This window comes from Rhinopithecus bieti, unplaced genomic scaffold (assembly GCF_001698545.2).
Source record: "Rhinopithecus bieti isolate Rb0 unplaced genomic scaffold, ASM169854v2 scaffold_5260, whole genome shotgun sequence".
Taxonomy (NCBI): domain Eukaryota; kingdom Metazoa; phylum Chordata; class Mammalia; order Primates; family Cercopithecidae; genus Rhinopithecus; species Rhinopithecus bieti.
The window spans coordinates 3,270,522-3,297,486 of NW_016805896.1; the positions used below are offsets into that span (position 1 = coordinate 3,270,522).

Consider the following 26,965-nt stretch of genomic DNA (forward strand, 5'->3'; position numbering starts at 1 on the left):
AAGATCTTTTAAAATTTTATGCAGTAAAATAGTTAAATCTCTTCCTCTGGAACCTTTTTCACTGGTTTTATTATTAAAATAAACGTTACCAACCAGAGACTAATTAGTCTTCATCTCTCTTTTTCTCCCTGCAGTTTGATATGTTCCATTAAATGCCTTAAGCTCTCCAGGGCTTACTGTGGTATATGGTCAAAGGATGTTTTTGTTTACTTCCATTTAACAACGCCTCTCCAATCAGTAGCCAACCCGTCCCCACCAATGTTAACTGTACAGTGAGTTGTTCTATACACTGAGGTCTCTTTCAGAGCTCCTCTGCGCCAATCATCTGTCTGCTGAGGAAAGGGCCAGACCACATTGTTGTAATCCTCAGAGTTTGCACATTTTACTATCTAGTAGGAGAAGCTGCTCTTCATAATTATACTGCTTTCTACAGATTTATCCCCAGTTTATCAGGGAAAGTGTTTCTCCACTTGTATTTCAGGAAGGGACTCTGAATCTTTCTAAAGCCCTAATCATCACTGCAGATGGTCCCGCAGGCTCACACGCAGCGTGAGCGTGTACGGAGAGTACAAGGAAGGTCCATGGGGGGGGGGGGGGTGGCCGCTGGTGAGGTACCTGTGCTCTAAGGCATGGTGATCCAAATGGAGAAACTCCACACCTGAGTCTGGGCCTGTCCTGGGTCAGCATGGGCCCCATTGTTTCGGAGCAGCACCTCTGGGGGTGGGCACCAAAGACCAATACTGCCCTACAAGGTGGTGATCGGGGAGGGATGCGACAGCAGGAATGAGAGCACCAAGTGTGGTCACCATCACATGAGACAAGTGGGACCTACTCCCAGGATTCCTTATCTCAGCCCAAGAGTCCAACTTCAATATGCAGTGGAACACGTGTACCTCGTGTCTTCCTGACATGTGAACTATTTTCTTAGAGTAAAACTTCATAATTTATATTCCCTCAAGGAAAAATGATTTTAAAAAATAATTTTGTCTGGGAGTGGTGGCTCATGCCTGTAATCCCAACACTTTGGGAGGCCGAGGCGGGTGGATCACCTGAGGTCAGGAGTTCAAGACCAGCCTAGCCAACATGGTGAAATCCCGTTTCTACTAAAAATACAAAAATTAGCCAGGCTACTTGTAATCCCAGCTACTAGGGGACTAAGGCAGGAGGATCTCTTGAACCTGGGAGGCGGAGGCTGCAGTGAGCCGAGATCGTGCCACTGCACTTCAGCCTGGGCAAGAAAGTGAGACTCCGTCTCAAATAATAATAATAATAATAATAATAATAATAATATAATAAATATTATCTATATTATTATTATTTTAAATTTAGTAAAATCTTTCTGGTTTTACTAGAAAAGACCAAAGCATGAACACATGTAGGCACCCACAGGCCTTCACAAGCAGGCACACCTGCACACATCCACCCCACAGGTTGCATAAAGGATTTTCTCCTGTAGTGCACACTGCAGCCATGGTTCCAGCCACCATGATGGGTGTCCACATGATGTGGCTCTTATTCAGAGAGAAAATTTTAGATTTTCACAATGTATTAGTTCCCTATGGCTACTGTAAGAAAGTATCACAAACTAGGTGGCTTAAAATAACAGAAACTTATTCTCTCACAGTTTGAAAGACTAGAAGTCTGATATTAAAGTGTCAGCAGGGCCATGCTTTCCCTGAAGGCTCTACAGGAAGTCTGTCTTTGCCTCATCCTCAATTGGCAGCCAGCAATCTGTAGCGTTCCCTGGCTTGTAGATGCATCTGCCTGTCCTCACGTGGCTGTCTTCCTTGCATGTTCACATCGTCTTTCCTCTGTGTCTCTTCTCCTCTTATAAGGACACAGTCATGCTGCATCAGAGCCCGCCCTCATGACTGGATTACGTCTGCTAGGACACGATTTCCAAATAAGGCCACAAGCACAGATATCAGGGGTCAGGGCTTTAACATATCTTTTTAGATAATGTTAAATATATCTAAACATATCCATAACACAGTCAACCAACCTTGTTCACCAAAGTCATTGCATAAACCAGTAGCTCTGTATCAACTCCATCTTTTTCCTCCAGGATTTCCATGATATTTGACCAAGGTTTGACCCCTATGAGTAAAGCAAAAATCATTAGAAACAGCAATTCATCAACACTCTTTATCTAACTCACATCATAGTTTATTATCCAAGGATGTATCCAGTGACGGCAGCTTCTTTCAGTCGTCAAATTTCAATGTGTGACATTATCCTTAGGATGGATTTGAGTATGCTTCTAATTGAGAATATTTCTTAGTAGGGAACCCTATCTCACATCACCCTTGTCCTTTTGACAAGAGCATTGTATACCCTTCAGTGTCTGGATGCCTACGTACTTAAAAATTTCTTCGTATTAAAGATGGAATTTTTAAAAATCCAATCACTGCAACTCTGTAGGCCATACATTTCCCCCAGGGCAGAAAACTCTTGGTAAGTATTCTCTGAATATCCTTCAGCACCGAAGAAAAGGGGATGTGGAAGATCTTAACATCCCTCTAGCAGTGACTCCAAGAAATAAGTGACATGCCCGTCTAGCAAATATCTCAAGAACAGAAACATATTACATCTACTCCATCAGGGCACAAATACTGTTTAAGTATCAGCTAGGTACAAGGTCTATTGGGCAGTTGCCCTCAATAGATTTATAATCGAATGGAGCAGCTAGGCATAAGCCCAAGAACAGACACCACCAGCACAGAGCAATGGCTGAGAAGTGTCCAAGCATGCAGCTAAGCCTGTCACTGTGCAAGTGAGGTCTCTTGCAGCAGGGATGATTGCAGAGGACTTGGCACAAGAGGTGGCTTCTGCCTGGGCTCTGCAGGAGAAGGCTTATGGGTGGCTATTTCCAGGCTCTAGGAGTGACAGGAGATATTCCACATTCACATTCAGGACCACTAAGCCAAGGGCAAGACCAAAAAGGGGCACACAACACCTTGACATGGTTTTCTAGGCCCAAGATGAATATTTGAAGTGAAGTGAAATGAGAATTGCCTTGCCCTTGGCTTGGTGGTTTGCAACATGAAGCTCTTTCCTGCTTTCTCTATACAGATCTCAAAGGGATATTGCTTATTTTTGCTTGAGAGAAGTAAACTTGGAAATAACCTAAATGCGGTGGTTTCCAAATGCTGGTCCTTGGATGGGCTATGTCAGAGCTGATTTTGGCCTTGAAAACAAAAGTTTCCCAAGGACCATGATAGGATCTGTCTTATTGATCTCCGTGCTCTTAGGACAGTGCCTGGCATACCGTACATGTTCAGTAAAATGTCTGCTGAATAATGAATGGAGATCTCTGAGAAGGCATGAAGTAGGTTAAGCTGAAGCAATTTTAAAAGAACCAGGAAGCAGATGCACACAGTAAGGAAAGCAGAGAAGACGGGATTTAAGGGGATTTGTTTAAGAGGATTAAACAAAGAATAGGTACCTACATACTACAAGATGTAAAAGACACAAATGTAGCTCAATGTGGAGATCTTCTGGCTTTCCTAAGTGAACAGAAAGCCTTTTGCTTTGGCTAAGTTGCCCAGCCAGTCAGAACTGGGCAATCTTCTATGACCCTTGCTAACTGAGCACAAAGACATGTTCTTTCACCTCTTTCACCTGCTAACTACTGAATTATCTCCTTGCTGATATTGATTATCAAACTACTTTGAAGTCCACACCACAGTGTAGTTGTTTTTCCAACCCCCACAAAGTAACCATCTCAGCCCTCAAGACAGTCAATCAATCTGATCAGCAGGCCTTGGGTCTCACTGTCCAGTTTCAGACATCTGGATGCCGCCGCTTGTGTTTATAACAGGGGCAGCTTCTAACATTCACATTTTGTATAAAACCGTGGCATAAAACACAAGTTCTAGTGAGTTGCCCACGCATGGTTCAAAGGAAGAATGTGCAGGGGAGAAAGTATCGAAACTAAGACTTTCTAGTGGTGCTAATGGACCCAGAACTCCTTTTGGTTGCTTACTCTGGAGCCAAAGATGCAAAACAGGTCCTGGGGGAGCAAAGGCCAAGGAACAATGGCAGGCAGCCCAGAGAGAGAGGGAGAGGTAGCCAGACTACATCCGTACTCCCCTTAAACAGACAGATGCACTTGTGTGCATCTACTCCTTTATAATAAGAACAAACACTGGCTTAATTTAACTGAAAAATGTGTTTTTCAGCTGTGTTATCTGAGTCTCTTATTACCATTTAAGGATTTTAAGTCTGGAAATGTGCATCTATTTGTACACTCTTAGGATGGATGTTCATTCTTTTTATTGTTTTGGGGCAGAAAATCGGAAATATTTACAAGAATGAAGGTGAAAGGGAAGAAACATTTGGTTCAACAAAAATAGCCATGGCAGACTTCAGGCTAGGCCTGTGTTCAACACCAGCACTTGCATGTTTTCTAGGAGCTCCTGTCAGAATTATGGGGTCCACTCACTCCCCTCATTGCCTTTGCTAACTCCCTACAATGTGTGTATGTGTCATATGTGTGTGTGTGTGTGTGTGTGTGTGTGTGTGTGTTTTGTGGGGGACAGGGTTCCTGTACTGGAATCATAAACCATATAATGCTAGCCCTTCATATAACAGAGAAAGAAACTGGACCCCAAAGGAGTGGAATGGAGGGGCTCAGGAAGCTCATCTAGAGTTCCTAAGGTCTCTGGGGTGACTGTACTTACTTTATAGGATTACTGAGAATTGTCATTGAAATAAAGCACTTTGTCTTTTTTCCTTAATGCTGCTGGAGTATATTAGAAGACAATACTTAATCATTGTCATCTGTCTCTCTCCAACTCCACTGCCCCCCACCCCCACCCCAAATACTAGAGTACAGGTTCTGTGACAGCCTTTTTTCCTGATGACTGCAAGCACACAACAGATACTCAAATATGTGCCGAAAAAATGGGTCTTACGTGAAAAATGTTTAGAGTTGTGTCTGTTACATGATAGATACCCAAATATCAGTAGCTGTAATTGTAATGGGTGGTGGTTGGTGGAGACACCCAGTTTACCCCCGGGCGGACCAGCTGCACTAACTCCCCAGCCAGTCCTCTCTTAACCCAGATAAATAAATACACATAGAATCAATTGCTCAATACTTCTCCCCTCTTACTTTCCTAAATCTCCACATTAAATCCAAAGGAAAATGAGATATTTAGCTCAGTGCCTCAGACATGGGTTGGTCTAACACTCAAACAGAAGTTCCTCCCAGCACATTCCATGTCTTTCCACATACTACATAAACACACTCAATGTAGATGCTTCTGCTATAAATAATGGTGGAAAGAGAGCTTGAGTTCTGTCAACCTGTAGCTTCCACTACACTTTACACGATCTTCACAGATCAATATACTCTTAAGCAGAAAGCAGAGACGGGATCGCTTGAAAGGATGAATTTTTTCTCTGCTAATCATGTGTAATACATATGTTTAAGAATGATCAAATGAAAAATTGAACTACTTCAAGAGCTATGCTGAGCCAAATTAGTGAGACTCAAGATTTAGGACAAATTTCAACATGCGTTATCCTCTCTGGTCACTTGCCTCACCCTCTGTGAGACAGGCAAACCTGTTCACTTAGAAGGAAGGACTCCATATCCAGACAGCAGAGGGGTGTCAATCAATTTCCTGTCAACCACCACAGGGAAGACCTCAAGGAAAGGGAGTCTCTGATATGGCTAAATGACAAAGCAAGGCTCTCTAAGGGCTCCCATGAGCCTTTCTCTCTTCCTGCCAGGCCCTGGCCATGAGAAAGGGAAAGTGACCTAAAGATGCAAGCAAAGAGAAGAAGATCCAGTGGTCTGATATTAATACCATATCATGCCCCACAGATGAACTTGAATGTACCCTTTTATCTTAGGCCCTGAGCAAAAGTGCAATTGCCTGGTTCCAATGGAGCATTTTAAATTTTCCTTCTTCATAAACACTGATCACTCCTTATGATGGACTTTAACCCCTTTGGTTTCTATCCCTGCTAACTGGCCCACTCTTGGCCACAGACCAAATTGCCCACACTGCAGAATGAAGCCTTCTGGTTAGCCCACGTGCAGCATGCATAATGCAACCAAAGGAATTTGTTCTGGACAACTTCATTTGCTTTAGGTAGTAATGATTTTTGAGGACTGGTAGTTTGTTGGTTTTCTTGCTGATTCCTTAACTCTGACAGTTTTCATTATCCAAAAGAAACTATTCAAAAAGACAACTGCTTATATGTCCATTCGTCCCTGCTGAGGAATGAGTCTAAAGCCACTTTGAGAAGTAAAATTTATGATTTATAAACCTGTGCACAAATGGCTATGCTCAGTTTACCCTAACTCACCTCTGGCACCTGTCTGCTCTCTCACCCAGTTGAGAGGGAACTGGAGAGCTGCTTCTAAACCCACTAGGTGGAAACACACCTGGAAGTCATGTTGCTCTCTGCAGAACACCATGGCACATTTATACGTTTAATACCATCATAGGATTCAGGAACAATTTTACTAGCAGTAAAATAGGATGATGTTATATGTATGCATTATAAAATCACAGCCAAGACCACACATGTCCATAAAGAAACATGCTATTGAGCCACACATGATAAGCTATTTCTGAGTTTTTCCATTAGTGCCATTCCTTTTCTTTTTTTTCGGCTGCTAGTGCTCAGTGGCAGACAGACAACAGCAGTTGCCAAAGGTTTAAGAAATTATTATTATTATTATTTTTGAGGACGGAGTCTCTCTCTGTTACCTAGGCTGGAGTGCAGTGGCACGATCTCAGCTCACTGCAAGCTCGGCCTTCAGGGTTCACGCCATTCTCCTGCCTCAGCCTCCCGAGTAGCTGGGACTACAGTCGCCCGCCACCGCGCCCGGCTAATTTTTTGTATTTTTAGTAGAGATGGGGTTTCACCATGGTCTCGATCTCCTGACCTCATGATCCGCCCACCTCGGCCTCCCAAAGTGCTGGGATTACAGGCATGAGCCACCGCGCCCGGCAAGAAATTTTATAGACAAAATCCATAAAGCTGGCCGGGCGTAGTGGCTCATGCCTGTAATCCTAGCACTTTGGGAGGCCAAGGCGGGCACATCACAAGGTCAGGAGATCAAGACCATTCTAGTTAACACGCTGAAACCCTGTCTCTACTAAAAATACAAAAAATTAGCCGGGCGTGGTAGTGGACACCTGTAGTCTCAGCTACTCAGGAGGCTGAGGCAGGAGAATGGCGTGAACCTGGGAGGCAGAGCTTGCAGTGAGCCGAGATCATGCCACTGCACTCCAGCCTGGGCAACAGAGCGAGACTCTGTCTCAAAACAAAAAACAAAACAAAACAAAACAACAACAACAACCCATAAAGCTAAGAAGACAATTCATTAGCTTTTTAAAAAATTATTTTTACTAATCAGGAAAAGGTGGCCATTGTTTTATCTCGATGGAGAGACTTGGTCTGGCAGATGAGAATCTCTGGCCGGGGCTATGGATGGAGTCTTGGATATGGTATACAAAGGCCTGGGTTCATTTCAGGATCACTCCCTCATCCATCACAACATTCCCTTTATGGGATATGAAGTTCAAGGAAGGGAACTCAGAGCTGCCGGCTCAGCAAAGCCAAAGGAGAACCCGGGTCATGAGAAGTTGGCCCTCTAACTCACACCCATAGCAAGGGCCCTGGGGTTACCTGAAGCTTAGGACAGGAAGATGAAGAGTTTGTTAGTTGTCCTAAAGTAACCGCCAGAGTTAAGGGATGAAATACAAATCCTCCAAGGATGAAGGAGAGGAGCTGCTGCCTACCAGCTGCCAAAACACACACTGCTGGCCTTAAACCTAATTGACTAGCCTTGGAAAAGCTAGATGTGGTTTCTGTGCCATCGGCATTCCTTATCAAGGATTCTAGACTGGCCCCATGATCTACTCTTGGCCATGAGGGTCTTTCTACCTAGCAGCAGAGGGCAACATGCTGTGGCAGAAGAAACTTGCCTCAGCCTGGGAAACACCTTCCAGACTCACAGCCCCTGACCATGTACTAGAGTTTGTCTCCCTCACATACCCGCAACGAAGAGACCTCAAGTTACCTCCTGGCCTGCCATCAGCCATGCCTAGTGCTGACATCTGCCTGCGTGTTCACGGGTATAGGAGTCCCAGTTAAAGGTCCTGGATGCTTTTCATTAACTTTCATTTAAACTTCTAAAATAACTCAAGCTACTTTCTTTCACATTTGGATTCAGCATTCAAAGGTGGGTCTGAGTAATGCTAAATCACAGACACAACTGGTTTGAATCAAAAGTACAATTTAGGCCGCCCGTTTCTTCCTGACACATCCTAGCTGGTTTATGCATAAGTGTGCATGCACACACACACAACTATAAGGAAATATACCAACAGGTTAACAGTGATAATCTTTGGTGAGATTAGAGGTGAATTTTTTTTGTCTTCTTTAACCCTTTCCCAAGTTTTTATAACAGTAGTATTACAATTATAATCATAAAAGAAAAGGATTGTCAAGTTTTGTTCTTGAGTCTTTGTGGGGATGATAATAATACATGGGTCTTACTGGGGAAGAAAACAAACAACAAAAGACAAAAGGATAAATATCATTTAAATTGGGAAGTATTTTAATTCCAGGCTTCCCAATATCACAGGGTCCACAGCATGTTACACAGTAAACCAGAGCAGAAGCTCATTCTTCGCCACGTGTTTGTGGCATGCCTGCTGGCTCTGGGCCAGTTAGGGTGCTGGGACACCATGCTGGGAGACAGAGACCCCATCCTTGAGCAGGCAACCTCAACTTGGAGAGACAGGGATGGGCAACACCACCACAGCAGAGAAGAGGTGCATACATGGGCTTTAAAAGCACATGCCCAAGGCAAGGGGGTGGGGTACAGCCGAGGTGGGAGAAGGGGGTGGCAGGTGGGCAGTTGAAGGGTGAAGGGTCCCCTTAGCCAGGGGACTGACTTTATGCTACAGGCACTGGGAAGCCACTGGCAGGTTTTGGATGTGACCGAACTGTTTTGGAGGGTGGCCAGGAGCACAGGTTCAACATAGTGAGGGCCTGAGTCAGGTAAGGCAGGGGATGGAAGAGAGGAAGGGAGGTTCTTTTTTATCTTGTTTTGTTTTTAATTATACTTTACATTCTAGGGTACATGTGCACAACGTACAGGTTTGTTACATATGTATACATGTGCCATGTTGGTGTGCTGCACCCATTAACTCGTCATTTACATTAGCTATCTCCTAATGCTATCCCTCCCCGTTCCCCCCAACCCATGACAGGCACCGGTGTGTGGTGTTCCCCTTCCTGTGTCCAAGTGTTCTCATTGTTCAATTCCCACCTATGAGTGAGAAAACGCGGTGTTTGGTTTTTATGTCCTTGCGATAGTTTGCTAAGAATGATGCACACGTATGTTTACTAGGGAGAAGGTTCTAGAAACATCTGGGGGTCTTAAGCAATGAAGTATAGAGGGGAGGGGAGGAAGGAGCCAGGGCAACCTTGAACAACACAAGAACAACAGGAGGAGGAGCTGGACTTCTGTGTTTCGGTGGCAGGAGCTAGGTAGAGGCAAAGACAAGCTCAGCATCTGACCTCTCCCAGATAAGCCCATGAGTGCTTTTCTTTCATTATCAAACCCCATTCTGGCCTAAGCTTTGTGTGCTTACTATCCTAAAAAATGTTTCTTGCAGTGGGAAGTCCACATCTCAGGAATTCTGTTAATTCTTAAATCTGTCTCAAACACGTACAACGCGGAAACCTCCCTATATTAGACACCTTCACCTTCACGACATAAGGGGGCAGGGACTACTCACCTCTTTTCGTGTCAACAGCAGTGACAGCCTGAATTAGGAGAGGCGCGTTGGACTCCGAGTACTCTACAAAGACGAGCAGCAGCTTCAGGGCTGTCTTCACCACCAGGCGGAACTGGCAGAAGAGATAAAACCATCACATCGCTGCCCAAGGCCCTGTGCACCTGAGAGCATCTTCCTAACCGCAGCTGGCACCCAGCATTTCCCAGACGAGATGCTCTCAGCGATTAAACGGATTGCTTCACAGATCCTCACAGTCCCTCATTAGACGCCTCAGAAGGCAGGTGTTAGTACTATCCCCATTGTGCAGATCAGGAAACTGAGGTACAAAGTTCCCTGTATGCAGTCACGCAGTAAAAAAACAGAACCAGGACGTGAACCCAGGACGCATAGCTCCAGAACTCACACCTGGCAACTCTCAAAACACGAGCATTTGCTGAATCAATTATATCTTCATTTTACCCCAACTATATAACATTGTAAGGTAGGCATAAGCACAGTTCTTACTTTTCCAGTTGAAGCAGAAATAGCAGGTTAAACAATTCATCCAAAGTCACAACAGCCAGCTTAGGTGGAAGGGAACTGGAACCAAGTCCCCCATTCTTAAAGCCAAGTAGAGAAGGCCTGGAGCCGGAGAACCCCTGCTCCCTGGATCCAGGGCTCAGCATTTGCCAGGAGCCACATGAAGCCCAGAGGCCTTCCCTCACACAGGCAGAAGCCCCTCCCTCAGGGAGGTCACAGGTTATTCACCTACAGAAAACCCCAAACCTCCCAACTGAAGCGGCCACAGATTCCTAATCCCAGCTTTACCAGCCCCAGGGCTGCAGCCTTGGGGTTTCTGGGTCAGCCTCCGGGGCCCCTTAGGTGCTGGTGCAGGGACTTGCCCACAGTCTTGCCCTTGACTCCACTTCCTTCCAAAGCCTCCTCCTAAAGGAACCTGCACACCAACTACCTCAATCTTGCCCTTGACTCCACTTCCTTCCAAAAGCCTCCTCCTAAAGGAACTTGCACACCAACTACCTCCTCCAAATGGGTTCAAACTGTGCAGCTGAGAAACAGCAAGGTTGCCTTGGGCTGTACATTCCACCCCAAGCTGCTGGCTTGTTAGCGGCCCCATCCCGCTATGGGCAAAATGCACTTTCAAAGGTAGAGGGAGCTTATTTGCACTGTGGCTGCAGGACCTGGAACTGCACTTGGCACAGAGAGAGCTGGAAGGTGTTTGCTGACTGAATAAATCCGTCAGTGTCCAGATCAATCAATCCATGACCTCTCGCCCACCCCTTGAGCCTGTATCACTGGTTGTGGCAAATCAGCTCCAGCTTCTTCCTGTGTTCTGTAGCCCAAGGAAGATTCTGTGCCTCTTGGACGCATCTGCCCACATCACAGTGTTAGGGAACATGGGTAGAATTTATAGGTAAATTTGGGGGAGCCCAAAGAGGGAACTGCGTTGTGCAGTCCACAGGGAATAGCTTAAAAACACCACTCACCCCAAGTCATTCATCCATATTCATGCAACCCTTTTACCCCCTTGCTTCCCTCTCCGCTGCTGTCATACCTACCAAGCACACCATTTGTCTTTTCCTCAATTCCACATCTCTTCCAGCCAGTGCCCAGGTGCACAGCTCCCCTTTATAAGGAAACTTCTTCAAAGAGGTGCTACAGCCCCTGGCTCTACCTCCTAACTTCCCTCTGACTCTTCACCTCAATTTGATAGGACTTCCATCACCACCTTGACAGATTACTCGTCAAGGTCACCAGTGGCCTCCATGGTATCAAATCCAGTGGTTACTTCTCTGCCCATTTTTTTTTTTTTTTTTTTTTTTTTTTTGAGACGGAGTCTCACTCTGTCGCCCAGGCTGGAGTGCAGTGGCCGGATCTCAGCTCACTGCAAGCTCCGCCTCCCGGGTTTACGCCATTCTCCTGCCTCAGCCTCCCGAGTAGCTGGGACTACAGGCGCCCGCCACCTCGCCCTACTAGTTTTTTGTATTTTTTAGTAGAGACGGGGTTTCACCGTATTAGCCAGGATGGCCTTGATCTCCTGACCTCGTGATCCGCCCGTCTCAGCCTCCCAAAGTGCTGGGATTACAGGCTTGAGCCACCGCGCCCGGCCTTCTCTGCCCATTTTTACTCAACTCTCAGCACCATGTGACAACTAACTGGTCTCTCCAGAAACAACTTCCTCTCCCTCTGGGCAACCAAAGTCTCCTGAGTGGCTCCTTTTTCATTGGTTCCTTTTGGGTGCTCAGTCTCTCAGTGAGGGAAGACCTCTGAGTTCACTCTTCTTTACTCTCCTTCTCTTTCCACACTCTCTCTAGGTGAGTTCATCCAGTGCCCTGGTTTGAAAGTCCATCTAAGATCAGATGCTAAATATTGCATTCCAGCCCTGACCAAACACCTGAGCAGGCATCATATAATCTCCTGACATTTCCACTCAGATGCTAACAGATTCACTGTGGCCAAAACAGAACTCTCAGTTTTCATTCATGCTTACCCCCTTCCACCTACCACTCCTAGCCTGCTCCCTCCAAAGCCTCCACCTCAGGACAAGGCCCCACCACCTTGAGCACAGGAAGGGGTTCACCTGTACTTCCCTCACCCCATCTCCACAGCAAATCCACCGCCAGTGCTGCAAGAGCTCCCTTCAAACTCTATCCCAAACTTGCCCCTTTACATTCTCTTTGTCTATCACCCTGGACCACCACAATAGCCTAAGTGGTCTGGCTTTGTCCTTCTGAAGTCCGTTCTCCAAACTGCAGCCAGAGTGATCACTGCACCCTCCTTCTCTCAAGCCTCAATCACTCCCCATCATGCCCAGGGTGCTGCCTGTCCCGGCAGGCTTTCTGTGCTGGCCTCCGCCAAGCCCTCTGATCTCCTTTCTTGACACCCCCTCTCCGGCCCAGTGCGCTTCACATGCTAAGCTCTATAGTTGTGTGAGTGTTTTTCACACAGCAAAGTTCATCCATGATTCAGGGTCTTCTCATTGGTTATTCCTTCTACCTGAAAGCCACCTGGAACCAGTCATCACAGGACTGACCTCATCCTTCAGGTCAGAGAAATTTTCATTATAGAAAATGCCTTCCTGACTCCTTTACCTAAAGGAGCCCCTTGGTCACCATCACATCTCCCTGTTCCATTTTTATTTATCTATTCTGAGATGGAGTCTCGCTCTGTTGCCCAGGCTAGAGTGAAGTGGTGCAATCTTGGTTCACTGCAACCTCCACCTCCCAGGTTCAAGTGATTCTCCTGCCTCAGCCTCCTGAGTAGCTGGGACTACAGGTGCACACCACCATGCGTGGCTGATTTTTGTATTTTAAGTAGAGAAGGTGTTTCATCATGTTGGCCAGGCTGGTCCTGAACTCCTGACTCCAGGTGATCTGCCTGCCTCGGCCTCTCAAAGTGCTGGGATTAGAGGCATGAGCCATCGTGCCCAGCCACCTCGTTTCATTCTTTTGAGACAGGGTCTCATTCTGTCAGCCAGGCTGGAATGTGGTAGTGCAAGCACAGCTCACTGCAGCCTCAAACTCCTGGGCTGAAGTCATCCTCCCACCTCAGCCTCTCGAGTAACTGGGACTATAGGTGCGTGACACCACACCTGGCTAATTTTCTTTAACACTTTGTGTAAAGATAGTGTCTCTCTATGTTGCCCAGGCTGGTCTTAAACTCCTGGAATCCAGCAAACCTCCCACCTCGGCCTCCCAAAGTGCTAGGATTTCAGGCATGAGCCACTACACTCGGTCTTTTTTATCCACATCCTTTATCATGACCTGAAATTGCCAAAGACACTTGTTCACCTATTATGCCTCTGTTACCCCTAAGAACGTAAGCTTCACAGCAGCAGAGAGGCTTTATCTGCCCCATGAGAAGGTGTTCAGTCAGCATATGTGTGAAGGGTAGGCCAGCCTGTCCCCCAGTCCATCCCCCTATGCTGTGTGGAGTGAGCCCTCCCAGCCCCCAGCCTCCCCTTCTCACCTTGTAGTAGCCCCCAGCAAAGCCAAGCCTCCCCACCCCAACCGTTGCACTGAGGGCAAGCCATGCCCTGGGCTGTTATTCTCAAGGTAACCTCCTCCCCACACAGGGAGCTGAGTACTTCAGAGTGTTGGGAAGTCTTCAGAGAGTGTCTGCCCTCATAACTTGAGGCCCACAATTGCTCCTCTGCTTCTATTCTGTAGGAAGAGACTACATTCCAGTGTATTTTTCTCAACTACATGGTTGGAGGTTGAAGGGGAAGGTATGGCATAATGAGTTGCGCTTTGTACATTTGGGGCTGAAGAAATTTCTTCAAGTAAATAAAAAGACCTAGCAAGTTCAGGCTTGGCAACTTCCTCAGTGGGTGGACTATTATTATGTGGTTTAAGCCTCTAAATGCCTTCCCAGGAAAGAACCTGGCTGCTGCCCAACCCACTCCCCCCATTAGCTGGTCTCAGCAGGGCCCCTTAGCCCACCTCACAGAGGCTCCCTCTGAGTATCTCTGTGGTCAAGGGGCCTTGACCGATACGGTCTCAGGCACCCAGAATCCCTAAGCCATTCTCCTCTGTGTGGCTCTCTAATTAAGAAACCACTGTTTTCTAGCAAAGCCTCCTTTTTCTATTGGCCTCAGCATGCCTGTTCCTGTCTTTCTCTCCTCTGTGACACAGGCTCTGTTTGGAGCTCTTTTGGCACTCTAATTTGTTTTTTTAAAAAAATCCCCAAACATCTTCTGATTCATAACTTTGGGTTTCTATGAATTTGGCTTCTATTGAGTTTAAGTTTATTGTGGATGTACTTTTGGAAGCTTTACTATGTAAATTAATAATAAGCATATTAGTTAAATCACGTTAGGAAAAAAAGAGCACTAGAACATGAATTTTGTAGAAATGCATGGTACTAATTGCAAGCATGTACTAACTCATTGTCAAAATATGTCCTGCAGGATCCTCCTCAGAAATACCTTACTAGCATTACTGCATTGACTTGAAAGTAAAAAAGGTACATTCTATCAAAAGAACTCTATGAGCCAACCTCATTTATCCAGAAATCATTTACTCTGATGCCCTCATGTATCTGGAATGCAGTCAAAACCCTTGACAGCTTGGAACAACCACAGTGGAGGCCACACACCATCTCTTTCAAGTCCAAAGACACTGCTCACCCCGTAGCTCTTAAAAATCCACCCCTAGTGCCCCTTGCACTTATGTTAGACACATTTTATAATAAGTGGAGTGGATATTAAGATTCACAGCCCACATCTGCTGAGAAGAGGCAAATCGGAGAGGACAATGACAGAGAAGGAGAGGCAGGCCCGGTGTGGCAGCAAGAGAGAGTGTCACAAACTAGGAGAATGGATTAAGTTGCAAGGATGCCAGAGCACACACCACGGTGTGGCCCAGACATGTCAGCAAAGCATCACTCCAATCTGAACTGTCTGATTTTCATCTCTGCCTGGCATGCCTTCACGTGGTAATGAAGGGTTTCACTACGACTTATAGGCTCAAGCACCTGCCCATTTGTCCAACACCGAGAGAAATCAATCAGAATTGATTCTCGATCTTATGGAGCATCCAAGGCCATGGAAGATACAGCAGTCACAAAGCAGTTACACAGGATTATAGGGCAACAAGCAGGCAGTGTCAGCATCAGCATTCTCAAGACAACCAAGCTGGCAGGGAGGGAGTAGTTTCCTTGCCTCTGGAGGCTCTGCATGGCCACTTACTAAGGCCTTTGCAGAAGGAATTCAGAGCCTGCAGCGGGTGGACTGGCTGACCCCACGGGTAAGATCCCTCCAAATCCAAGATTCTCTGCTTCTACTTTCAACAACATCTTGAGTACGGGGTTGCTGAGGACAGATGAAAACAGCCAGTTTTCTCAGAGGACAGCTCTAGCATTATAGATGAGAGCAAGGCCCAGAACTGGATCCAGCCAGCCCTTTCCAGCTTCCATGGAGCTAAAGAACCATGTGATGGCTTTTGGGCTCCTGTTCACACAAACAACCCCACTCTCTTTGGGCTGGAGAAACACACCAGAGCTCTAGATCCAGGCTTTGGGCTTTCTGTTACCTACATTTTCTTTAATTACAATCTAGGAAATACTAGTATTCTGTTTTTAGTTGTCTGTTATAATAAAGACTATGTTTGTGTTGTTCTAAAGCACGCAGCTAAATCACAGTATATAACAGAAATCTGAAATAATCCCCTTGCATAAGCGGGGTGCAAAAGCAGGAACATACAGATGGCTGTGAATTACTGCACATTTCATAATGATTTAGCACATTTTTGGTGTTACTGAGCTGAGCTTTACTTTCTGTTGCAGCTATCATTTTGCACTCTCAAAATCAAGGCTAAAAGCCTTCAGAGGACCAGAGATTCCCCTTGACCCAAGGAAGTGACATTTTCAAGTCAAGCCTCAGTCCAGGGACTGAACCTCCATATTCCATAAATAACTCAGGGCTCAATGTCAGCTCCACGACAGGGAGGCTGGGTTGGAGCCAAGGGTAGCAGGATGGTGTCAACAAAGAGCCTTGTTGCTGTTGTTTTATTTTCCAGGTCAATCCACAGGAAGAGTGTGGAGTTGCCTGTACAGAACCTATGTATCTAGATTTCAGATAAAAACGTAATCACCAAATATGTGGGAGGGTAATAAAAAACAGTTTCTTAATACTTTTACACATAAAAACAAACTGGAAGTCCCTTCATCTTTTATTGCACTTACAGAAATGCAAGAACTATACTTAGCAGGTCAAATATGCTGCTCGTTAAGCAAAATAAAAGAATTCCAAAAAATTTTCAAATTCCTAATTTTCTTCTAAAATTCAACAGCCATAAAAGAAAGCAATTTCCAAACCTCAAGATTGAAATTACAAAGGGGGTTGGAAAACCATGCTTCATTTTATTTGTTTCATTTTCCACTAAAACATCATAAATATATGCTATATAAATGGATGCTGGTTATTAAAACTGAATTCGAAAGTGGTAAGATAACTTGATCTATAAAGCTTTACCACATTGTTTACAAGCTCACTAGCACTTTAGAACATACTAGTATTACTATAAAGAAAAAAAGATCTCAAGTGACTTAGGACACAAACTCTTTATTTAAACATTGTATCCCAATGCCATATACTTAAGCTCAGAATTTCTGAGCAAGCAGCTCAGAGTGCGCCCTAAAGTCTTCCTAACTGGTTATCAAACAATCCAACAGACATCCCAGACTCCAAATCTCTCCCTTCCCGACCTCTAACAGGTTATCTGCAACATGAGGTGGGTATTACCAGAAATAAAGAATAGGCATAAACATATTAACTAAGTACAGAACTCTGGGTCTTGGTTTGCAGGTGTCCTTCAAGGGACAGTGTGGAGACCAGGGTTGGCACATCTACCAGAACAGGAAGTCATGTGCACCAAACCCACATGGTCCAGCCTCAGGGCCTGATGGCCAACCTGCTTATGACACAATGCAATTTGCAGAAGGTATATTAGCCAAGTATAAGGCTGGGTAGCCCTTAGGATTTTACTAGTGAACAGGAAATCTTACAGAATGTAAAATAAAGCAGACAACACAAAATAATTAAAAATAACAATAAATAGTACTACAAATTAGCATTTTATCTCTCTCTCTCTCTCTTTTTTCTTTTTTTTTCCAGCGCCAGGCTGGAGTGCAATGGCACCATCTCGTCTCGCTGCAACCTTCACCTCCCAGGTTCAAGCAATTCTCCTGCCTCAGTCTCCGGAGTAGCTAGGATTACAGGCATGCACCACCAAGTCCAGCTAATTTTGTATTTTTAGTATCTAAAATAATGTTTATTTAAATAACTATTTTAAAATAATCTAAAATAATCGTCTAATATGTTGGTCAGGCTGGTCTCGAACTCCCAACCTCAGGTGATCCACCCTCCTCGGCCTCCCAAAGTGCTGGTATTACAGGCGTGAGCCACCGCACCTGGCTGGCATTTTCTCTATTGAGATAAAATTCTGGGGCTTAGATGAAGGTTTTATTACCGCAGAAAAGGCCTATATGACCAAGTGAATTTCTATCCTACCTTAACTCTGCTTATCTTTGGGAAATAGGATGCCTGAGGTCAGAAGTTTCCCCTCCTGACTAAACAGGGTCCAACTGCTGGGATCCAGGGTGGCCTCTCACTTGGCCTCTGAAGAGTTTCTAACTTCATTATCATCTAATTCTCATGCAAAAAGATACTTCCACCAGCACCCTGACAGTTGATAATCACCATGACAACAATCAGAAGAAACCACAAATGGACAAAAAGAAAAGTTGCATTCCAGTTTCAGAAGCTCCCCCCACTACCATTTCCAGAAAAGACATGACTATTCCTTCCCTTGCTTTTAACGCCCCAACCCCTTCATTAAAGATGCCCTGTATCTGTGACTTCCCTTGAACTGAGGAACTGATTTGTGAACCATGCTTCCACTTCTCAATTCCACAGCCATCGAATAAAGCCTGCACTGCTTGGTGCTCACTTTTGGTTTTGTGTATTCGCTTCACAGCACAATCAGAGAAACACTCCCTTTTGCAGGGACTGGCTTTGTCAGTAAGAACTTCTTTAAAGAACCATTAATAAAAGTGGACAAGAATCAGAAAACATCCACTTGGTTAACTTTCCCTTAAGACATTCAAGGTAATTATGAATAACTGACAAAAAGTAACATGCGGCTGGGCATGGTGGCTCGTGCCTGTATCCCAGCACTTTGGGAGGCCGAGGTGGGCAGATCACGAAGTCAGGAGTTCGAGACCAGCCTGACCAACATGATGAAACCCTGTCTCTACTAAAAATACAAAAACTAGCTGGGCGTGGTGGCACGCACCTGTAATCCCAGCTATTCAGGTGGCTGAGGCAGGAGAATCGCTTGAACCCAGGAGGTGAGGTTGCAGTGAGCCGAGATGGTGCCACCACACTCCAGCCTGGGCGACAGAGTGAGACTCTGTCTTAAAAAAAAAACCAAAAAACAAACAAAAAAAAAACAAAATGCACATCTTTTATTGTCTACTTAGGAATACCAAAATCCCTGCACTAAGATATTGCCTGAAGGAGCACCTTGGTACACCAAATGAAATTCTTGGTTGAGGGAAATCAACAAGATTGGGTACTTTCTAGTTGGCAGCATTCCCATTTTCAAATGCAAAACTTCACATTCTAAGGAGGCTATGTAACTTGTCGCATAGCTCATTTCTGGAAGAAGTTAAAGAAAAACCCAGGTCAATCTGATTCTTTCCACTATACTATGGAGGTTTCCATCTTTCACTGTGGTGCAAAAACTTAAGCCTTGGGAAAAATGTGAGTAATATTATCTTCTGAGTAACAATAAAGGTTAAAGAACTCTCTTAAGTAAATAACCAGCCCTGGAAACATGACAATGAACAGCTAAATCCCAGGTCTGGCAAACGTGCTGTTAGAAGAGTGTGGCAGGCAGCTCACATCTCTTTGGAGTAGGGGGAGAAGGGCTGGCAGACGGGGGCTGGAGTGGAGAGTGGCAGAATCCTGCAGGCTCCCAGAAGTCTATGCTGCTTCTGGTTCTCTTGCCCATCCAACTCTCCTAGAAAAGGGTAGAACATCTCTCTGGGAGGAACAGCATGCTGCCTACTTTGTTGTTTTTGCATTTCCCTAAATGTTCTTGCAGATTGAAGCCACCCACTTCTACTCTTCCTCCAACTGCTAAAACTCAGCTGGTTGCCCTGGGCTACAAGGACAGAAGAGTCAAAGCTGTACCCTTAGTTTCAGCTTCTTGCGTTCACAAGGATAACGTCTTTGTAAGTTAAAATTTGGGTTTATCAGCAAGCCTATTAAGAATTGAGGAACCACAGTCAGCTCCCTGAAGAGGATCATCTCAGAGTGAATGGAAGAAACTGCTGTTTAGCCCTGTGTCTGGAGACCCGTCTGGACAGGGGGGCCTCTTCAGCCTGCTGCCCTCTTTGAGGCCTGGCCTGAATCACTTCTCTCTCACTCTGAGATCTTCCTAAAACAATAACTAGTGAAACTTGCTTTTTCCCTTTTTTCTCCTACTGAGATTATTCTCACATGGGGGCCTCTAATATATCAAATCAGTGAGAATGAGTGTTCTGGGTATGCACAGCCAAGTGGCCGGCAGAAGAGCAACAGCCCTAAGGGAGAAGCTGGCATTTTATACCCACAATGACTCCAACACAAATATTACATGACTATGCCATTAAAACCCACAGAATTTTAGAAATCTCATCTAATATAATGTTGATAAATATGCAAAAATTCAAACACAACCTCATTCACTAAACTATTCTTATGCCATTAGAAACAAGGCTCTTTAAATACAGCATAGCATTGGAAACAATTCAATTAACAAGATGAGAAAAGTCAAAGGAATAATAGTACATTCATATGACTGTATATTATGTAGGCATTCAACACTGCAGTTTAAAAATGTTGTAGTAACACAGGAAATGCTTAAAATATACTTAGAGTTAACTTTGTAAGAAAATTCAAAGAAAATCAGAAGAAAAGGTACCAAAAAATGATGACCTTTATGTGGTAGTGTTTCCAGGTAATTTTTATTTTACATTTTTTGTATTTCTAAAGTTTTATACAAAGAGAATATGTTACTTTTATAATCACAAAAAATTCAGTAAATGTTTTAAAAAGTTATTTTTTACCATCAAGATTTCCATACTACACCAGTAAACTTTGGCTATTTTAGTTTTTTGAGATGGGGTCTATGTGTTATTCAAGCTGATCATGAACTGGGATCCAGGGATCTTCCTGTCTCAGCCTCCCCATAGCTGGGACTACAGGCCAACATGCCCACTTGCCATATTTTTTCTTTAATCTGTTATCTTTAACTGCATTATTAAAAGAATTAGTCTTAATCAAATTTCTATTAATGAAACATATTTCAATTCAATTAATGTGGGAATTATAAACACAATATCCAATATTAAGGATGGATTTAAGACAATAGTACAATTCAAGGAACTAACTAAATGTTCTAGTAACTCCCTTTACCTGGACCATATGGAATTTTCTGGCTGAGTATATCTCACGTTATTGGAGTGTATTTACAGTGTTTTTATAATATTAACAATTGGACTTCTGGCTTCCAGCTGGAAAGATGTCGAGTGTCACTCCCAACCTAATAATAAGAGAGAGACAAACAATCTTTCACACCATAACTTTTCTTGAGCCCATCATATAGCTGGGGTTGCAGGAAAACCAAGTAGCCTGAAATCTAGGGAGGGAGTGTGTTCTCTACACCCAGAAAGGGTGAGAGGCCAGCAATGGACTATCTGAGGCAGGGTAGGGGAGGAAAATGAAGCCATTTATACAAAGCAGTCGGAAAAACTCAGGCCAGGCACTGTGGCTCATGCCTGTATTCTCAGCACTTTGGGAAGCCAAGGTGGGAGAATCACTTAAGCTCCGGAGTTTGAGACCAGACTGGGCAACACGGTGAAACCCCATCTCCATCCAAAACACAGAAAATTAGCTGGGTGTGGTGGTGTGTGCCCTGTAGTCCCAGCGACTCAGGAGGCCGAGGTGGGAGGATTGCTTGAGCCTGGGCTGTCGAGGCTGCAGTGAGCCAAGACTGTGCCACCGTACTCCAGAATGGGTGACAGAGCGAGACCCCATCTCAAAAAATAATAATAATTAAAACAATATAACCTCAGATAATAGTTTTAGCAAATCGTCAAATGTCAACTGTGGGCTACCATGAGAGCATAAACCCCTTTGAACTGCAGACACAAAGGGATTTGGCACCCACCAGTAGGCTGCTCTCCATGGCATTCACAAAGAAGCGGGGGGCAGGGCTGGGACCAAGAAACTTTCCCAATAGTGCAGGCTTGGCGGTGCACAGTCACACAGCAGGCAGAACAGCAGCAACCCTAAAGGAGGAAGGGAGCAGCCAGCACTGTGAAAAGACGGGAAACCCCAGCCAGAGCCTTCTCCCCATTGAGACAAAAGCCTTAAGCCACAGGGAAGGTCGACAAGGTGATGGAGGAGAAGGGAAAAGAATAAAACCCTGTACTCCTGAGGGCAGGGACAGGAAACCATACTGGGCATCTCTTGTTGCTTAGTGTTTCACATCTTCTTCACTATTATAACTCCCATTTTAAAGATGAAAAAGCAACCCACCCCAAGGATGGTGCAGGCATGTGTGACTCCAGAGATCTGGCACTGACTGTCAGATGCAGCATATCTTGATTCCAGGAAGGCCTTGTGAACCCAGTGAAGAAACACAGCTGGATGGTCAGAGTTCAGCAGCTTCCCACTAATTGCACAATGACCCTAAAATGCTCTGACTGATCAGTGTCAACCTGCAGGCTGCAGGGTTTATGCATTCCTTGTCTCTGTCCCACTACATTTTCATCAATGGCATGGAAGATCTGCTTATTCATTTTTTGTTAAATAAAATTAGCACTAACAGTTAATAAGAGAAAGAGGCAAAACAGAATTCTTAATTATCTTGAGGCTGGAACTCTGGCCTACAATCAATGGGGAAAAATGCAAGCCCTGTATTTAAATGTGAATCAATCAATCACAGACATGCAGAATGGAAGAAACTGGCAGATAAAAATGTGTGACAAAAATCCGGAAGGCTTAGCGGATTGCCAGTTCAAACTTGAGGCAATACCCAGGGCTGCTGCTAAAAGATGTAATAAATCAGAGGGGGGATTTGCGGAAGAATGATATCGTATCCCACCTACCATATTACTATTCTTTGTACTACATGAACAGAAGAGTTGGTAACCAGTATGATGAGGAGCTGAAAATTATGTACCCAGGTACTATCTGTAGCAGCCATCAAGTTTAGCTTGGACAGGGTTCATTCACATCGTGACTGCCTTTAAATACTCAATGAACTTCCACAGCAAGTCAGAGTGTCTTGTTCAAGAAAGCAATGCACAAGCATTTGGTTAATGACAGGTAATGCATGTCCCAAAAAGGAAGGCTTTCCACCAATTCCAGCATGCAACAGTATCCATGGGCAACCTAGGCAAATGATTTGACGGTCCCTCTGCCTCTAGCAATATCAGGAATGGGATTGAAGATGTCAGGAACACCTTTAACATGACATTGCCATTTGTTCAAGGCTAGGATTCCATTATTTACATTAAGTAACTTACAAAGGTCTTCAGTTCTCACCCCCACATTTGGGTCATCTGAGCAGATCACACAACAGTGCCATGCCAGTGGCTCCAAGACCAGAGGGCTCACCGCATCTCCTCTCCTCGTCCAACAGCCAGTATCTCCTGGGGCACATGGAGCACCAGGCTCTATGGCACTTAACTCTCTTTGGAAATATATCCTTCATCTCCAAACCAGTGTGTCCAACGTTTTCTTGCCAACAACCCCCAATGTCCAACTCTTCAACTGCCAGAGGCACTGCCGTATTTATAGCTGCAGAGTCAAACTGTGACCCCCACCTTTGGTTCCTTTTATTTTCTTATATCTAGAAATCTCCTCCTAGAAGGCTAGTCCTTAAAATGTCTCCATTTTTTCATTATTCTGTTTCTACTGCTACTCTCATCTCACAGCTGTGATACTGAGTTAACCCTTCCCACCCAGCTTTCCCATCCCTGTCAATTTCCCCTCCTCCACCACTTTCTAGACAACATTCTACACACCATGTTACTTTTCTTCATTTTGCAGTCCTAAAGAAACTTTCAGCAATGTCCCCAGTGTTGGGGGGTGGGGTGGCGGGCAGGCACATAGGCTCTCTAATGTGTATGACTGAGAGAGAGAGAGAGAGCAAGCAAGCGAGTGTGCGTGTGTGTGTGTGTGTGTGTGTGTGTGTCTGTGTGTGTGTGTGTGTGTTCATGCATGCAAGGAGGGCCTTGGCCAGGGCTCCTCCAGCTAGGGCTACACAGGAGTAGCGAGGCCTGCTCACCCTCACACAAGTAGAAGGAAGTCTGGAGACCTGTGATCAGCAATGTGGGGCACAGACGGAAGGATGAGATTCAATGGGGCTGGTGGGAATGTAGAGAGAGGAGGGCAAGCTAACCTGAAGAGCAATGCAGACAGGGAAGCTTCCAAGCCAGTACCCCGAGGCACCCCTAAGAGGCAGCAAGGAGGTGAGAGTTTGTCAGGCTCAGGGCCCTAAGGCCTTCCCTGTGGGCCAAAAGAGGATCCATAGAGATAGACAGACTTTCCATGCTGGGTGACAAAAGGGCCATGCTGTATATAGACTGAATCATCTTAACTCAATTAATTAGAATTCCAGATTTATGAAGAGAAAAAAATCCACATCCTGTGATAAGTCATGGGCCTGGCATCTGCCTCTTACCCCTGACTGGGGAGTTTAAAGATGGGCTCTTGTAAATAGAAAGAAACACTTTATTGAAAACACTTTTTTCTTTCTTTTAAAAAGTCATTATTTGGCTACGAATGCATCATTTTCTCCCCTGGCTATGAGTCTCAAATATCTGCAAATATGCACTGCATAATGAGCCTCTGGCAGGCTGCAAAATCACATCTTGTTGCCTTTCATGGAAGAAAAATGAAGAATTATGAAAACACAATGACAAGATTTTTCTACTCCAGTATTTCCTTTATCAACTCTGTGACTGTATAAGGCAAAGGCAACTGGATGTCAAGGTAAACTTTCCAGGTTAAGATAAATCTGACTCTGTCAAAACAAAATGCTAGGGCCCCTGGCTTTCCTGATTTCCTAATTTGAATTGGGGAAAACCTATTGCAGCTGTATTGACCTAACTGTATGTTTAAGGAGGAGACTGAGGCTTCATTCTCAAAACCTAAGGGTCTTGGGTTGATGTATCTGTTGTTCTTTTCAATTTCTCACTACTCAGATGGGGATGAGGGAAGAGTGTCAGCAGACACTCTATTGGTTTTGGAAATAAGAAGTGATCTCATTAGAACTATGTACACTAGAAATAAACTTGGCAGCTACTGCCTTTGTTAAGTTTCAGCAACTTGCCTAGAGCAGAGCACACCCTGAAGAGTGGCAGGAGACCTTCATGTGACATCACAGTTAGTGGGACAGGCTGCAGCGTCACTGTTCCCCAGAATTCTCCTTTCCAACAACACAGTGAACTCCAAGATACAGGCTGACTCTTGGCTCCACTCTCTTGTCCTCATTGTGACCAGCACAGTGCAGAACATAGGAGCCAGCGACTATTATAGACCTTCCTTTGGGAAAATAAAATATGGAGACAGAAATCCACACAGATCCAGTGCTGATGGCCCAAATGGCTGGGGAGGAGGCGAGTGTGCCACCTCAGACAGAGGCCCTGAGGAGGCGGCCCAGAGTCCTGAACCACTGCTGAGGAAGCACACACCGAGTGCACAGTGTAGGAGGGGGAGGCTGGGAAAGCACAATTCCTTGAAATGTATTTTTGAAACTTTTAATTGTATAATTTTCCATGTTATTTACAAATGCAATAAAGATTTTCCTGTGTGTTCATTCCTTCCTGATTGCTTATTTTCCTTACAGAATGATTCCAAAGTAAAATTAATATGATGTTGTTGCAACACCAGAGACTCTGAGCCACGGCATGCATTTCTGTTATTTCTGGGTTTTTTTCTCTGCTTTTCTTCTTCTTTTCCTCCTCTGTGGTCCTTCTCCTCCCTCTTTTCTATCTCTCTCTCTTCTTTTCTTTGCGCCTTTCCTCTCTTAGTCTATATGTGCTGCTATAAAAAGAAATACTTGAGACTGGGTAATTTCTGAAGAACAGAAATTTATTTCTCACAGTTCTGGAGGCTGGGAAGTCCCAGATCAAGGCACTGGCTGTGAGGGGCCCAGTCCCTCTGCATCCAAGATGGTGCCTGTTGCAGTATCTTCTGGAGGGGAGGAAGATTGTGTTCTCACATGGCAGAGAATCAAAAGAGAAAAAATGCACTCCTTCCACAAATCCTTCTTATAATGGCATTAATCCATTCATGATGGCAGAGCCTTCATGACCTAAACACCTCTTAACACTGCTGCATTGGGGATCACGTTTACAACACAAAAATTTAGGGGGCACATTCGGACCACAGCATTCTCTATGTCATCTCTCCCTGCTCACAGTGCTTCTTCCCCATACCCATCCCACCTTCCCTAACTTTGCCCTCACTCTATTCTCTGCCTGATGATGAGCTATTAGACTGTCAGTTTTTCTATTGTAAGCATGTTAGGTTTTGTTTCCTTTTAGAAATAGGGCAAGTTGTTGGTGTTTTATCATGGCCATCATAAAACCATAAAGATATCTTAATTCAGCTGTGTCATGTACAAAAAGTCATCTTTCTTGCAAAATCTCTTCCCGTCTCCCTAGCTTTTAGGTCCTCGAGACCATTTAGAGTGCCTTGGGGAGGCAGCCGGTTCCAAATGAACATGAAAGTCAGGGAGGGTTCCCAGCACAAGCAAGGAAAAAGGAGAAGAAACTGAAATAGGATATGAGATATAAATCTTCCCTTGGCCAGGCTGAAGCAACCTAGAAGGCCCAGCATTCCACTCAGCGTCCAAGGTCACCTATATCAATTTCAAAATAGAGTCACTTCCATTTTCCATAGAAAACAAAGCCAAAACATTCTTTTAAAAGATTTTCAGTCTTCCTAGGGAAACCATAGCTGTATCTAATATGAAATGGGGAAAAATTTTCTCATCAATACGTACTAGAAAAAGGAAAACTGAGGGGAAGATGTGAAGGCCACCCACAAACGTGGGACCCCATGGGGATCTGCACGCCAACACCAGCCACAGAGAAAAGGCCCTTTCCACCACACAAGGACACAATCACCAGGATTTTGAGAAGTCTGAGAAGGAGATACAGCCTAAAACTAGAACCATGCTCCTCCCCAAATCAAACCAGGGCTGAGTGCTCCCAAAGGACAGTAGAATCCTTGGGAGGCAGGTGACTCCAGGGGCAGGGCCAGGGGATGGGCTCCCCAGCAGAGCACAGCATTGTGCACAGCAGCCTGGAAACGCTCACTCTAGTGGGGGTGGGCAGTGAACACAGGGATGGGGGACAGTCTGGGCAGACCACATGTGATATGGTTTGGTTCTCTGTACCCACCCAAATCTCACCTTGAATTGTAATAATTTCCACATGTTGCAGGAGGGACCCAGTGGGAGGTAAATGAATCATGAGGGCATGTTTTTCCCATGCTGTTCTCATGACAGTGAATAAGTCTCATGAGATCTGATGGTTTTATAAAGGGCAGTTCCCTTGCACACACTCTCTTGCCTGCCACCATGTAAGATGTGCCTTTGCTCCTCCTCCGCCTTCTGCCACAATTG

General features: G+C 44.9%; 1 protein-coding gene across 1 annotated transcript in view; it reads right to left on the minus strand.

Moving 5' to 3' along the window:
* Window positions 1-26,965, minus strand: part of FHOD3 (formin homology 2 domain containing 3) — a 432,873-nt gene that overhangs the window by 182,306 nt on the left and 223,602 nt on the right. Inside the window, 2 exon segments of the mRNA XM_017873931.1 lie at window positions 2,003-2,097; window positions 9,777-9,888. Of these exon segments, the coding sequence (XP_017729420.1) occupies window positions 2,003-2,097; window positions 9,777-9,888 (207 nt within the window).